The sequence below is a fragment of the Alosa sapidissima genome, chromosome 6 (genome assembly GCF_018492685.1).
Source record: "Alosa sapidissima isolate fAloSap1 chromosome 6, fAloSap1.pri, whole genome shotgun sequence".
NCBI lineage: Eukaryota > Metazoa > Chordata > Actinopteri > Clupeiformes > Clupeidae > Alosa > Alosa sapidissima.
In genome coordinates this window covers 37,958,134-37,972,320 of record NC_055962.1, presented here as the reverse complement: position 1 = coordinate 37,972,320, position 14,187 = coordinate 37,958,134, and the positions used below count along the sequence as shown (strand labels likewise).

Below are 14,187 nucleotides of genomic sequence, written 5' to 3'. Positions count from 1 at the left end.
ACACACCCACACAGAGATCAACCCATACACACACTAATCAACAGACTCTCTGTCTCACACACACACACACACACACACACAGAGATCAACCCATACACACACTAATCAACAGACTCTCTGTCTCACACACACACACACACACACACAGAGATCAACCCATACACACACTAATCAACAGACTCTCTGTCTCACACACACACACACACACACACACAGAGATCAACCCATACACACACTAATCAACAGACTCTCTGTCTCACACACACACACACCCACACACAGAGATCAACCCATACACACACTAATCAACAGACTCTCTGTCTCACACACACACACACACCCACACACAGAGATCAACCCATACACACACTAATCAACAGACTCTCTGTCTCACACACACACACACCCACACACAGAGATCAACCCATACACACACTAATCAACAGACTCTCTGTCTCACACACACACACACACACACACAGAGATCAACCCATACACACACTAATCAACACATTTCACTTCCCTTAAGAGACTATGGGCCCCATCATGACATTCTAAAGTGCATCGTCACTCATCAAAAGTCTATTCAAATTTAGTAGGATGTCCAGTTCACATTGGGAGGGGTTTCGTTATCAAACGTGGAGCGCATGGCGCAACAAGGTGTTCCTAGGTTTTTTAATCAGTCATATGGGTGTGTTTAGGGTGTAACATCATTTTAAACCAATGAGAATGACATCTGTCATTCCCTTTAACGACGCAAAGCGCGATATGTCAAATAAATGCATCAGTATTTTGGCATTCAACGGCGCATTTGAAGGAGGCTGCTTGCGAGACCCTATGGAATAGTCATTCCACTAAACCATGCTTTACTAAAAACTTAGCATAGCCTTCACACATTTGCACTCGTCTATTATTTGAACTCATTGGCAAAGTGACGTACAAGACGTAGTTATATGCAGTTACTTTCACTATTGACTGACAATGGGTTACCATCGAAAACATAGGCTGAAAAAAGCAACACTTACCCAAATATTGCTCAAATGACTGAAAAAAAAAAACATTTATCCTGTGACAGTGCGTCTTCAGCGGTGTTCCATACGTGTCTCTCGCCTCTCCCCTAATCACTTTTAACCGTCATTACCAATTTGCAAATGATGGTGAATAACTACTCATCATGAGATGTACAGTATTTCGTAATATCTTTATTCTAATTATGTTTCCCATTGTAATCGTGCAATTTGTAATGCTTTGCATGGACGTGCGCTGGTGTGCGTTCATGAATGATAGAAGGATGGTGCGTGCACCTGCCAATATGACTGTTGACATGCGCTCTTAAAATAGCATATGAACAACTCGCCATAGACTTCTGACCAGGTTTAGGTGGTGTATGATAGCGATTTTTAGACAACGCGCCAGGCCCCTCCCAAGGTTGTTAATTGCCACACCCCTGGGCGCAATGTTTAAAAAATAAACGTGCAAAATACCGAATTAAACTTTGCGTGGGTGAATAACGAGCTTTACGCCATGCGCTGGTGTGCAAAATACAGCCCCAAGACTAGAAAGCTCATAGTTCTGTTAACATTCTACTTTGTGTAATCTTATGCTAATTATGTTAAGCAAAATGTAACTTGTGCGTTCTCTGTTCATTTCCATAAATAAACACATAAAATGACTTAAATGCTTTCTGTACAAAGGAACATCAGAGTGAAACTCACCTGAGGAGCGTCCCTTTGTGCCTAGAGTGGTGTGAAAACAACAGCTATGTGTGTGTGTGTGTGTGTGTGTGTGTGGGGTATGTGTGTGTGTGCATGAGTGCGTGTGGCCTACTCACCTCTTGGACGTCTTCGGGGTTTTTACGGGAGATGATCTGAGAACAGACGCAGAAGGGGAAAGTCTGGTCATCTCCACAGATGAGCTTTAGTACACACACTCACTCCTGCTACTAGAATAACAACAAATGTTTCTGACTAACAACGAGACAGACATTGCACATCCAAACAGTGAGGGGTGTGTGTGTGTGCAAGTGTGTGTGTGTCACTGTGTGTGTACGTGTGTGCAAGTGTTTGTGTGTCACTGTGTGGTTCTGTGTGTGTGTGTGTGTGTTTGTGTGTGTGTGTGGTGATGTCTCTCCTGCTCTGTGACCCACAATGTCTTCATTGTCCAGTGCGGTCACAGCCACACAGCCACACACACACACACACACACACACACAGTGACAACACAGTCAAGTCAAAATCTCCACAAGAAACACGGGCATTTCAAATTCAACGGCACTATAGATGCCCCAAGATATCACTATACAAACAGATGCCCCAAGATATCACTGTAGAAACAGATGCCCCAAGATATCACTACAGAAAACAGATGCCCCCAAGATATCACTATAGATGCCCCCAAGATATCACTACAGAAACAGATGCCCCAAAACCATGAAGAACTATAACTGGATCCTGTAACTATCTACTCAATCATTGTCGTTTTTTTCCGTGGGTCGTATGCTGCAGTACCACTGAACGACCACTAGAGGGCCTGTTACCTGCAGTGACAGCCTCAGCCCACGCTGGTAAATATTGATGTCGATGCTGGCACATGCAGAACAATGAATAGAACTAAGTATCAAAACAAACAAACAAACAAACAAACAAACAAACAAACAAACAACTCAAAAGGCCCTTTCACACTGGCGAAATCGCCGCGATTTTATGTACCAGAATCGCGGAAGGACTGTCCCTTTCACATAGACCGAGGCGGAACGGCGGGACAAAGTGTCTCGCCAAATTTACTACCAAGCCCCCTAGACATTTACTACCAAGCCCCCTAGACATTTTGCTACCAAGCCCCCTAGACCTTTTGCTACCAAGCCCCCTAGACCTTTTGCTACCAAGCCCCCTAGACATTTTGCTACCAAGCCCCCTAGACATTTTGCTACCAAGCCCCCTAGACATTTTGCTACCAAGCCCCCTAGACCTTTTGCTACCAAGCCCCCTAGACATTTTGCTACCAAGCCCCCTAGACATTTTGCTACCAAGCCCCCTAGACATTTTGCTACCAAGCCCCCTAGACATTTTGCTACCAAGCCCCCTAGACATTTTGCCGAGTTTTTTCGTTCCGGCACCAGTGTGAATGGCTCAAGGCGGAAAGGGGAATCTGGGCGGGCATTTCAATCCTATGTCCAGCCCACCACAGGAGATTGCAAATAAATCTAACTGATCAAAAGCAGCAATAGCAGAGACGGCACATTATGTCAATCTTTAAATTCACAAAGTCTCCAGTCATTTAATGCCTGCTAGAGTTGACTGTAGCTTGGAATGCAATCAGTTGCCATAATAGGCTATCCTAAAATCCAGCGATAAAACAAAGCATGAACTCATGAGCGTCTGTCTGCCCTATATGTATATCCTCTGATTGTAATGCTTACAGATATCTAGGCGATATTTGTAACATTTGTTTTGTATTTGGCCTGTTATAAAATCATGTAGACCTATTGAACAATTTAAACACATTAGGAACCGCAAAGTTGGAGACATGCATAAAGACATTGCTGCAAATTTAAAACCGGATTACTCTGGAATGGCTAGTACAGGGGCATGCTTACATCTTTGTGTTCGGTAAGGTCTGCTGTTTATTCTGATATATGGTTTGTCATGTGTTGATGTAAAGTTCGCAAAGTATTCCACCAAGATGAATGGGTGACGGGCGCAAAAAATATGATTAAATTAAAGTTACTTTTCTCGCGAACTGTTTACCACAACAACTAACCACTAACATCGTTTAAAAGCTGAGAAAAAGCTCTTTCGTGTGATACATGTGATGTCTGTGATAATATATAGACTACTTCGCAAGTAGTTCAGCAAAATTGGGTGGGACAGAATAGGCTACCTATACAGAGCAGCAGCTCTGGCCATATCGGCTCTGGCTCACATGATGTAGGCTACATGCTTTAAATGCATTATCGCTTCACTACCCAACACGCGAACAAGAAATAAAAGAAAATAAGAAACCAATGTGCTTATGTCGCGATTTCCGATAGGCCCAGGCCTAGAGAAAAGACAGCTATGGTAACCTAACAAGTAGGATTTGCTTTGCCTACACTGCTGTTTGGTTGTCCCAAACTTTGAGACGATCCATACTCGCATTAACTGAATCTTATCAACCCGAACTGCGATGTTCCAAACAGAGTGACAGGATGCAATGCCTAATAATCTTCGGCATAACTGCTAACAGTGCGCCTAGGCCTACTGTTAAACACCTGAAAAATATTAAGCTTCTGTTTTCTTTTCATGACGAGCACTAGGCCTATATGCGTTTTTAAGCGCCAGAACTGCTCATCACGTCGTGTGAGAAAGTTTACACCAATCATCATCTTCTAATGTATCCTTATGTTGAGATGTCCATTCTCTTTGCCCTAGGCTATCATTTGTGCGCGAAGCATGTTTCAATTAAGACAATACACAAGCTATTTTTTATTGTTGTAATATTGAATGAATTTCATCAATTTCATTTCATTTCATGAATAAATTGTGCGCACAGTGCGTACAGGATTACAGCTGGCGGCGCCACTGACCAAGGCCACAGTAGCCTGTGAACCTCTGATTTTCAAAGGGAAATCACGGCGAACGCAGGGGGCAACTCTTCTCTTCAATTTCCCTTCCAAATTACTTTTTATTGTCTGAAGACATCTATCGCAAGAATCTAACATTCTAACAGCAAAGCAAATGCAAGCTAACCAAAGTGCAGTCGGTTCTCCCGCCATGGTTTTTGAAATCACACACCTGCTGTATCTGAAGCCCCACGCACGCATAATAAGGCATACGACTATCACTCTACACGCCCCCTGTTGCACGTCACAATTTAATTTACTATAGCTGATCATGCCTTCTGGCTCCCCAAAATGCCGCATCATGTGAACAGATCAGCAGGCCGGCAAATTTTCACCTCGCTTTCAGACACAAAAAGACGGCGAAAAGACGTCTCCTCTTCCCGCAAATTTAGCGGGATCTCTGTGTGAAAAGGCCTAAAGACAACACAGGGCCATATGACAAAGATTCAACTGCTTCAAAGGTTCAGCTGCTCCACAGCACGAGAGCGTTGTTGTGGGATCAACGGCCCCCTGTCCCCACACATCCTTCCCAGCCGCGGAACTCTCTGGCGCACAACACTGCGGACGTCTGTTCTGTTTGAGTCGGCCGGTCCTCACCCTCCCTTTCGTCTGTTTTGTTTGAGTCGGCCGGTCCTCAACCTCCCTTTAGTCACCTTCTGGAGGACATCCAGTCTGAAGCGTAAAAACCTGGAGAAGTTCCTCCACTATACCACAAGGCAGCTGATGACGTCCTGCCAGTTGCCAGAGAAACTGAGTTGCAGAAAACATCTGGAAAGATCGCAGCTCACCGCAGGTCTGCTATATTTAAAAACACGTTTGGTTGCTATATTTAAACACACGCTTATTTTATCTGCAGTGAACCACAACAAATCTTGGATGTGTGAGTAAGCAAGTGTGTATGCGTAGGCCCTTGTGTGTGTGTGTGTGTGTGTGTGTGTGTGTGTGGAGTGTCCCATTTTCTTCCAAGCAGATTAAAATAGCTCTGGTCTGACCTCCATGTCCAATCTCCATCAACTAAGAGCAAAATTAGACTTGACATTAAATGGTGACTGTTTCTACCAAGGACTCTTCCCATACATTCTATGGTTTCTACTTTTAGTGGGCGTTGTGTCATCACGACATCAGGTTATAACATCAATGCTGGTGGCTTATGTTTAACAAGCATGTCAAACTGAATGGTTGTGTTGGGACTCCAGAGAGAAAGGACTTAATTACAACCTGACGGCAAATCAATCAAACTGGGCAATAAGACAGACGGTGTGGCCTACCCCATAATTTCCCTTTGGGGATGAATAAAGCACTCAATCAATCTATCCATCAATCTATTTATCAATCTATCTCTGGGAGAGCTCCAGCTGAGACGTTGTGGGGATTGCCTTGATCAGAGAGGGCAGTTGTGGTTATATTCATCAGAATCGTGATACTGTTGAGACCATTAACCCATTTAAGCAATTTTTCCCCAGACATGCAAATATGCAAATCATATGTTATTAGCAACCCTTTGAAGTAATCAATAATTTTTTTTTTTTTTTTTTTTTTTTAAATGTAGAAAAGTAGATGAAAAAGAGAGTTTTATTACCGGTCACAATTGTTGTTGTTAAAGGTTGCTCAAATTGCTTTTTTGTTAAAATAAAGGACTTTTCAAACTGATATTGAACACTGAGACCAATGGCAATAATAAATATGAAAAATATGTTAACATTGTTTATTTACCAGGAGCTTCGGCTCGTTAAAATAGAACCATGAATGTGTATGTCTGTGCGTGCGTGTGTGTCTGCATGTAGTTGTGAGAGTTAGTGTATATGGTCTGTGTGTGTGTATCTGCATGGGGTGTGAGAGTTAGTGTGCATATTGTGATTGTGATTGTGATTGTGTGTGTGTGTGTGCGTGTGTGTGTGTGTGTGTGTGTGTACGCGCACACACACACACACCATATACACTAACTCTCATAAAGTTAGTATGTATATATATATATATATATATATATATATATATATATATATATATATATATATATATGTGTGAGTGTGTGTATCTGCAGGTGGGTGTGTGAGAGCAGTAGGCAAAGTGCATGTCGAGTGCAATGTGAAGTCCCCTTGAGTGTGTATGTCTGTGTGTGTGTATATATGTCTCTGTGTGTGAGTGTGTATGTCTGTGTGTGTCTTTGTGTCTGTGTGTGTGTAAGTGTGTATGTCTGAGTGTGTATATCTGTGTATGTGAGTGTATATCTCTGTGTGTGTGTATTTGTGTGTGTGTGTGTGTGTGAGTGTGTATCTGTGTATATTTGTGTGTGTGTGAGTGTGTGTGTGAGTGTGTATGTGAGTGTGTCTGTGTATGTCTGTGTATGTCTGTGTGTGTGAATATGTGTGTGTGTGTGTGTGTGTGTGTGCGCGCATGTGAGAATTAGGGCTGTCAATCGATTAAAAAAAATAATCTAATTAATTACATACTCTGTGATTAATTAATCTAAATTAATCGCATATTTAATTTTTGCTGTGAAAGTATTTAAAATATTTAAATTCAAACGAATCATTGAATAATCAGCATTAGTGACATTAAAGTTCAAAAACTCTTTTATTATTATTTTCACTGTTCAAATAATTGCCATAATAATCTATGATATGACCTAATATGCTGAGGAAATAAATTCAAATGTGCTTCGGGAAGACGTTTTTTTTTCACATACAAGGCATTTCAGGCCACAGATATAACCTAGGGGACACAATGAAAATTAACACTCCCCTCAGTGTCAACACTTATTTCTTTGCATTGATGTGCGACTATAGAGTTGATGAACTCCAGTGATATGCAAATTCCTTGCTGCAGACATTGCAGAGGACTTTATTTTCAACACTTTATTTTTTATCAACACCATCAGGCCATTTTTTAAAAGTAAATGTTCCAATCAATGATCCAGGCAGCACGTTTTCTTCCCTCTCCTTCATTTTACAGTCTAATTTTTACTGACTAGAACGGCTCGGGATCAAAGGTCATACAGAATCGATTAATCTACACAAATGTTTTTATTCAGTTATTTTTTCTCAAATTAATTAATCGAAATTAATCAGTTATTTTGACAGCCCTAGTAAGAATTTGTGTGTGTGTGTGTGTGAATATGTGTATGTGTGTGAGTGTGTGTATATCTGTGTGTGTATGTATATGTGTTTGTATGTCTCTGTATGTGTGTATGTATGAGTATGTGTGTGTATCTGTGTGTGAGTGTTTGTATGTCTCTGTGTGTGTGTATCTGTGTGTGAGTGTTTGTATGTCTCTGTATGTGTGTATGTATGAGTATGTGTATGTGTGTGTGTTTGTAGGTGTAGAAGTATGTGTGCGTGTTTGTAGGTGTAGAAGTATGTGTGCATCTAGATACAACATTCTATCCCACCAGTCACTATTGTGACCGTTAACATGTTTACTCATTCTGCAAACACACCAAAGACATTTGAATAATTATAAATGTATATATCATAACTAGACACCTTAAAGACCATGTGTACAAAGAATATTTGTCCTATGTTTATTTTAACATACTTTAAAAACCTTTTATTTGGGAGCCCCCCCCCACTCGGTCAACCACATAGTCTAGGCTTCTTTGCATTGGTCACATAGTCTAGGCTACTTTGCATTGGCTTGTTATATCTAGCTGATATTTCGAAATCACTGCAATGTCATGCTTTCTTGGGGTGAAACGGTCCTCTGCTTGCTTGACTACTGATCTAAAAGGGATGCTATGGTCTACTCTGCCCCACGTCATCTCTAATAGATAAAGTTAGCCAGCCGGCTCGCCAAAAGCCTGTCGGATGCTAGCTGACTGAGGTGGTCTGTTGAAATGAGGGTTTTGGTCACACACACAGGGTTAACGTTCATTATCACCAATAAACATCATCTTCTTTGACTATGTCAGCCAGACTGTCCTCTTTAAGGCCATTACCTCATTTTGCACCAGTATAGCCTTGCTAGTTAGCAAAAGATTCTTCAATTGTTTGGGGTTTATTAGCAATGTTGTTAAATAAAAATGACCACAAACTGTCACTTTGTACATTCTTGACACGATACAGTAATACTTGTCTGGAAAATGACTCAATGAAACACTGTAGGTGTATTACTTAGGGTAGCCGATTCAGCTAAATTAGTTAACGTTAAAGTTAGGGTCAGTACCAGATTACACATAGGATAGCCACCTCCAAGCTAGTTCTAGAGAGCTAACATTAACGTAGTCTACTGATCTGATCTTGCTAACAGACAAACAGTTAGCCTCATCCAAGCTATAACGTTAACAAGACATTCTCTGCGTCAACGCAAGAGGGGGGAAGACGGGTTGTTCACATACTCCATACTTACAGTATGCATGTACGTATGAATTCATTGGGGGGAAAAGTAATAGCATAGACTGGCCTTAGTATTTATTGGCTTTTATCACTCACGTTAGCCAAGTCGCCTAGCCAAAGACAGCAGCAAGGAAGCCATCTAAGGTTAGATAGCAAGCTAACCAAGATAGCGGACTAGCTGGGATAGCAGCTACACGTCCAACAATACTGACTGCAGTTAGCTATCATGTAACGTTAGCCTGATGGTGGTGAAAGCAGCTGTGACAACTTACCCTTGCTGTGACTTTGTAAACGGTATATCCTTTCTCGTGCTTTCTGGGGTCCGTAACAGTGTAGAATCGAGCAAGTTCACCCTTTTCCCTCTGCGATATCATCCTGATTGGGACATAGCCGCTCGGTAGCTTGCTACAATCCCATTCTCTGGTTCTCCTAGCACTGGATTCATGACAGCAGGGAACCGAAACCGCTGGACTGGTTTGATAATGAGACAGGATGTCCCGCCCTTAACGCGCCCTCCTCTCGCTTCATGTACTAGGCTACTGTTGTTGATTACCTGATTCTAAGCATGTCGACATTGATTCAGACGGCGATTTTTATCTACATATGATTTGAGTATTCAACTTAATCAGGGGTCCAAACATTGCCAGTATTTTTAAATGTAACCTAGTCTATACACCTACATATGTTTATTTATCTTTATTTTTACCATGTATGTGTCACAATCAGTACTATCTGGACAAGTGGATGTTTTCTCGTGTAGCCTTGTGACGTTTGGCAAGTCAGCTGGAGAAGCCTGGGGTCGATCTAATCTCTGATTTGTAATGGAAGAGCACTGACTGGTGGTCATGACCCATTATGACAGAAATATAACTTAAGTGATATTATTATAATACAGGTATGCAATATATTGGCATAATCAAATGAGGACTAACAGCAGTAACAAACACAAAGAAACACAAGAGACACACACAAACACACTTTAATGTCCATTGGTTGGGCTTTAAAGCAACAGGGTCATTCCACGTCAATTCAACCAGGGCCCACGCACTTAGGTCTCAAAAAAATCTGAAAAAATTACCAGGTGTACCTATGTTACCCAGGAGACACACTGTAAAATTACTCTTATGTAAGATCAATACTTTCCAAGATACAGCCAGTTTCACAGGGGGAGGGGGGTGTCGATTTTGTTCGGCCTCTTTTTTTTGTCAAAGTTCACAAGCCCACAGCGCAAGAACTAAACCGTGTAGGAGGCTCAAATGTTGCATGGCTGGTACATAAATAGGTATAGTATGTAGCAAAATCGTCACATTTGGTCTAGATAATCCTGCATGGTCATAGCTGTCCCTCAAAGTTGATACAAATTTTATTGGAGTTTTTGGCTGGGCTCTGTTTAAGCCTTCAGAAGACATATTTGTACTCAACATAGGCTCTTGATTTATTTTCCTTACTGAGATAAGTAGAAACACTCTCACAAAAAACAATGAACAGAAAATAAATTCCTTCAGGGTCTGAACAGCAGACCTTACAAGTCTAAAAAATCATTTTGGTTCTCATTTTCAGAGCACCCAAACACCTTGTGGGAATATACAAAGATTTTTTAAATATTTAAATATTTATTTGAATAAAGAAAAACATATTTAAAAAATCTTTGTATATTACCACAAGGTGTTTGGGTGCTCTGAAAATGATAACCAAAATGATTTTTCAGACTTGTGAGGTCTGATGTTCAGACCCTGAAAGGATTTATTTTCTGTTCATTGCTTTTTGTGAGAGTGTTTCTACTTATCTCAGTAAGGAAAATAAATCAAGAGCCTATGTTGAGTACAAATATGTCTTCTGAAGGCTTAAACCGAGCCCAGCCAAAAACTCCAATAAAATTTGTATCAACTTTGAGGGACAGCTATGACCATGCAGGATTATCCAGACCAAACGTGACGATTTTGCTACATACTATTCCTATTTATGTAACAGCATGCAAAATTTGAGCCTCCTACATGGTTTAGTTCTTGCGCTGTGGGCTTGTGAACTTTGACAAAAAAAAGAGGCCGAACAAAATCGACACCCCCCTCCCCCTGTAAAACTGGCTGTATCTTGGAAAGTATTGATCTTACATAAGAGTAATTTTACAGTGTGTCTCCTGGGTAACATAGGTACACCTAGTAATTTTTTCAGAATTTTTTGAGACCTAAGTGCGTGGGCCCTGGTTGAACTGACGTGGAATGACCCAACACCAAAGAGTTTTTTGTACCTTAAAATAATGTTTCCAAAATCGTTTCAGTGGTTCATCAACTTGTAACAGGGTGAACGACACTTCTGCATTCGCTTCGCAGCCCTCTATTGGCTATAACTGCACTATGTAAGTTTGCCAGATCGGGTAGCGAATCTGTAGTTCGATGGATTGAGACATAAGAAACTACAAATTTGACTTGCGTTTGATGTCGCAATACATCGTACTTTCATAAATCATGCAACATATTCTACCTTGTCTGTGGACATTGTTATTTGTAAAGCCGGTGCTGGATAAACAAATACCGTGCGTGCGACAGAGGGAAAGTTCTTTGGTGTTGCTTTAACAGTCAGAGGCCCTCAGAGTTGAACAATGTATCAAAGGCACAAAAGACTCTCCCACACACAGTAGGCCAACACTATGGAGAGGAAAGACAGGCAGTGAAGGGAGATGAAGTACAGTATATATCCACAGACACAGAGTAAGTATATTCAGGCTTACAATAATGGACAGATGAGCAACAGTGCCTAGTCATTCACGACACCTGAGTTTGCTTGAGTTGATTGTCACCTCTTAGTTAAAATAAACAAATAAACAGAAAACAGTGATATTAAGGCATTTGGCTGTGATCCAATTGGCACAGGTCTATCCAATTGACACAGGTCTATCCAATTGTGAGCAGAGGGATTTTTCACCTGTTGAAATCACGTCCCAGTGCTGCAGGACCAAACTCAAATTCTGAAAAGAATTGTGTGGCTATATGTCAATAAGATAATAATAATTGTGTGGCTATATGTCAATAAGATCATAATAATTGTGTGGCTATGTCAATAAGATAATAATAATTGTGTGGCTATGTCAATAAGATAATAATAATTGTGTGGCTATGTCAATAAGATAATAATAAGTTCAATTTGACCTATTTTGACATTGGACAACAGAAATAACAACCTAAATACTGAAATTGTTTGACTTTGTATGAAGGCACAAAACGTTACAATTATTTTTGGTGGGATTGAAGTGTTGTAATTGAAAAAAAAAGTATGACTTTATATGAATGCACAAAATGTTAAAATACATGAAATGTAAATATTTTTCAAAATTACAATTCTTTGTACATTGCAATTCTTCTCGATGGGATTGAAGTGTTGGAATTTTAAAAAAAAATTGTAATTGTGTGTGTGTTTATGTGTGTGTTCTCTATGAGGACTGTTCAGAGTGGGATCCATTCCCCCCCCCCTCCCCCCCCCCCCCCCCCCCCCCCCCCCCAACCCAACAGCCTGGCTGGGCAGGGCATGAACCTTGGGCACCATCGGTCTTGTGTGATTCACATTACTGAGCAAGGAGTTGTGACTGGTCCCAGGTCCACTTCAGGGACACCATTTCTTATTCCTACTCCAAACTTGACCCCAGCTCGTGCTGCGAAGGGACCAGCTTTCGCCTCTGCAAAGTATGCTCCGGCACTCGCGCCTGTGTACTTCCAGGACACCCCAGCCTCTGCGTCTGCCCCGGGACCCTGAACGTGGGCCTGCAGAGGGGTGTTGGCGATGCCCACTTCAGCTTTGGCTGTTGTTACCGCAGCTCCTGCAAGAGAATATCCTGAATTGCATACTCATTCATATGGTCCTACCTAAAATGCACAGTTGGTAAGTGCTGCCAAGAGTATGCCGAACAAACGTTAAGTCCAAAATAGCTTCAATGCTAGGAGAATTTGAAGTTTTACATTGTAAGGCGGTTCAGACATAATGCTTGAATACTAGTAATCCTCTTGATAAAATATAATTCTACGAAGCCTACCTGCATGGACTCCAAGATGCTGTACTCCAAAACCTGCATGCGCCTCTGCTCCATAATAAACAGCTCTTGCGTTGGCTTCAATTAGTCCCTCCACAAGGGCAGCATTGGCTTCGGCCTCCGCTATATTTGCTTTAGCTAAAGCATTTGCTCCAACAGGTGATGCGGACGCAACTGCAGATGCATGTAGGGCCCGGGCGCCTGCGTCAGCTGATAAGATCCTCAGTTTGACCACTTCAGCCACATGCACTTCAGCTGGCTCTGTCTCATGTTTACTAACACTGGCTTTAGCTTCTAGCCCAATCCCATTCCTTATGAGCATGCGATCAGCTGCTGCGCCAGCGCCCTTTAGTGCCGCCTTCCCAGCAGCCTTGGCTACCCTTCTGCCCGTCAGCGGACGCTGGCGTCGCTGGACTCTGTGCCATTCTCCATCTGGATACCGCTCATAATGCCATTCATCATCATCAACCTCAATATCTACGTAACGGATACGTCTGTCCCCCATATTTCCAGTCACTTACTTAGACGTCGGGAAATGGCTGTGAGAACGTAGATCTTTCTACAAGAAAAGTGAGGAACTTAAGTTTACTCACAGCCGGGATCAGAAGTTTAAGTAAGTAAGGTTAGGTAAGGTTAGGTTTCTAAACAATTGCAGGGTTTAGTGAAAGACTACAGAGGAGTAGTCAATATTAGTTAAGGGTGCAACTTCCCATTTTTTGAGCTATATGCAACAACAATAACACCAACTAGAAAATGTAATTTCGAGGAAATTACCAGTGCATGAAAATATAAACATACTGTATATTAACATAAAATGCAAAACAAACTTTTATTTGATAACAGTTGGCAGAAGTCATAGTTGATAACAACTGACAGTTGAAATGGCTGAACAGTTAAATAGTTGAGTAGTTTAAATAGTTAAATTATTTAATAGTGAATTATTGTAGTGAGGACATTTATTTTGAAACAGTTGTGGGCAGAGGAAATAGTTGAACAGGATCTGTAGAGCCAGATTGTATGTTTAAAGCCTGAGACAGAGTATATAGTTTAAAAGTTAAATGTAGATAGTGTAATGGATGTTGATAGACAGAAAGTTGAATGGATGTTGATAGGCAGATTGTTTAATGGATGTTGATGGGATAGTTTAATGGGTAGATGAGTGAATGGTTTGAAGAGGATGAATGGATAGAAAGTTGGATGGAATGTGCCTTATATATCCTTGTAGAATGGAGATA

General features: G+C 41.2%; 2 protein-coding genes across 2 annotated transcripts in view; both read right to left on the bottom strand.

Annotated features, from left to right (window-relative positions):
• rps6kc1 (ribosomal protein S6 kinase polypeptide 1) overlaps window positions 1–9,578 on the bottom strand; it is a 44,549-nt gene extending 34,971 nt beyond the window's left edge. Inside the window, 2 exon segments of the mRNA XM_042095276.1 lie at window positions 1,832–1,867; window positions 9,204–9,578. Coding sequence (XP_041951210.1) covers window positions 1,832–1,867; window positions 9,204–9,305 — 138 coding nt within the window. The 5' untranslated portion in view covers window positions 9,306–9,578.
• The window catches only part of LOC121711568, a 313,646-nt gene that overhangs the window by 272,476 nt on the left and 26,983 nt on the right, over window positions 1–14,187 (bottom strand). The window contains exons 2-3 of the mRNA XM_042095273.1: window positions 12,956–13,511; window positions 12,485–12,742 (exon numbers count right to left, since the gene is read on the bottom strand). Coding sequence (XP_041951207.1) covers window positions 12,486–12,742; window positions 12,956–13,457 — 759 coding nt within the window. The 5' untranslated portion in view covers window positions 13,458–13,511 and the 3' untranslated portion in view covers window position 12,485. The remainder of the gene's footprint in view (window positions 1–12,484; window positions 12,743–12,955; window positions 13,512–14,187) is intronic.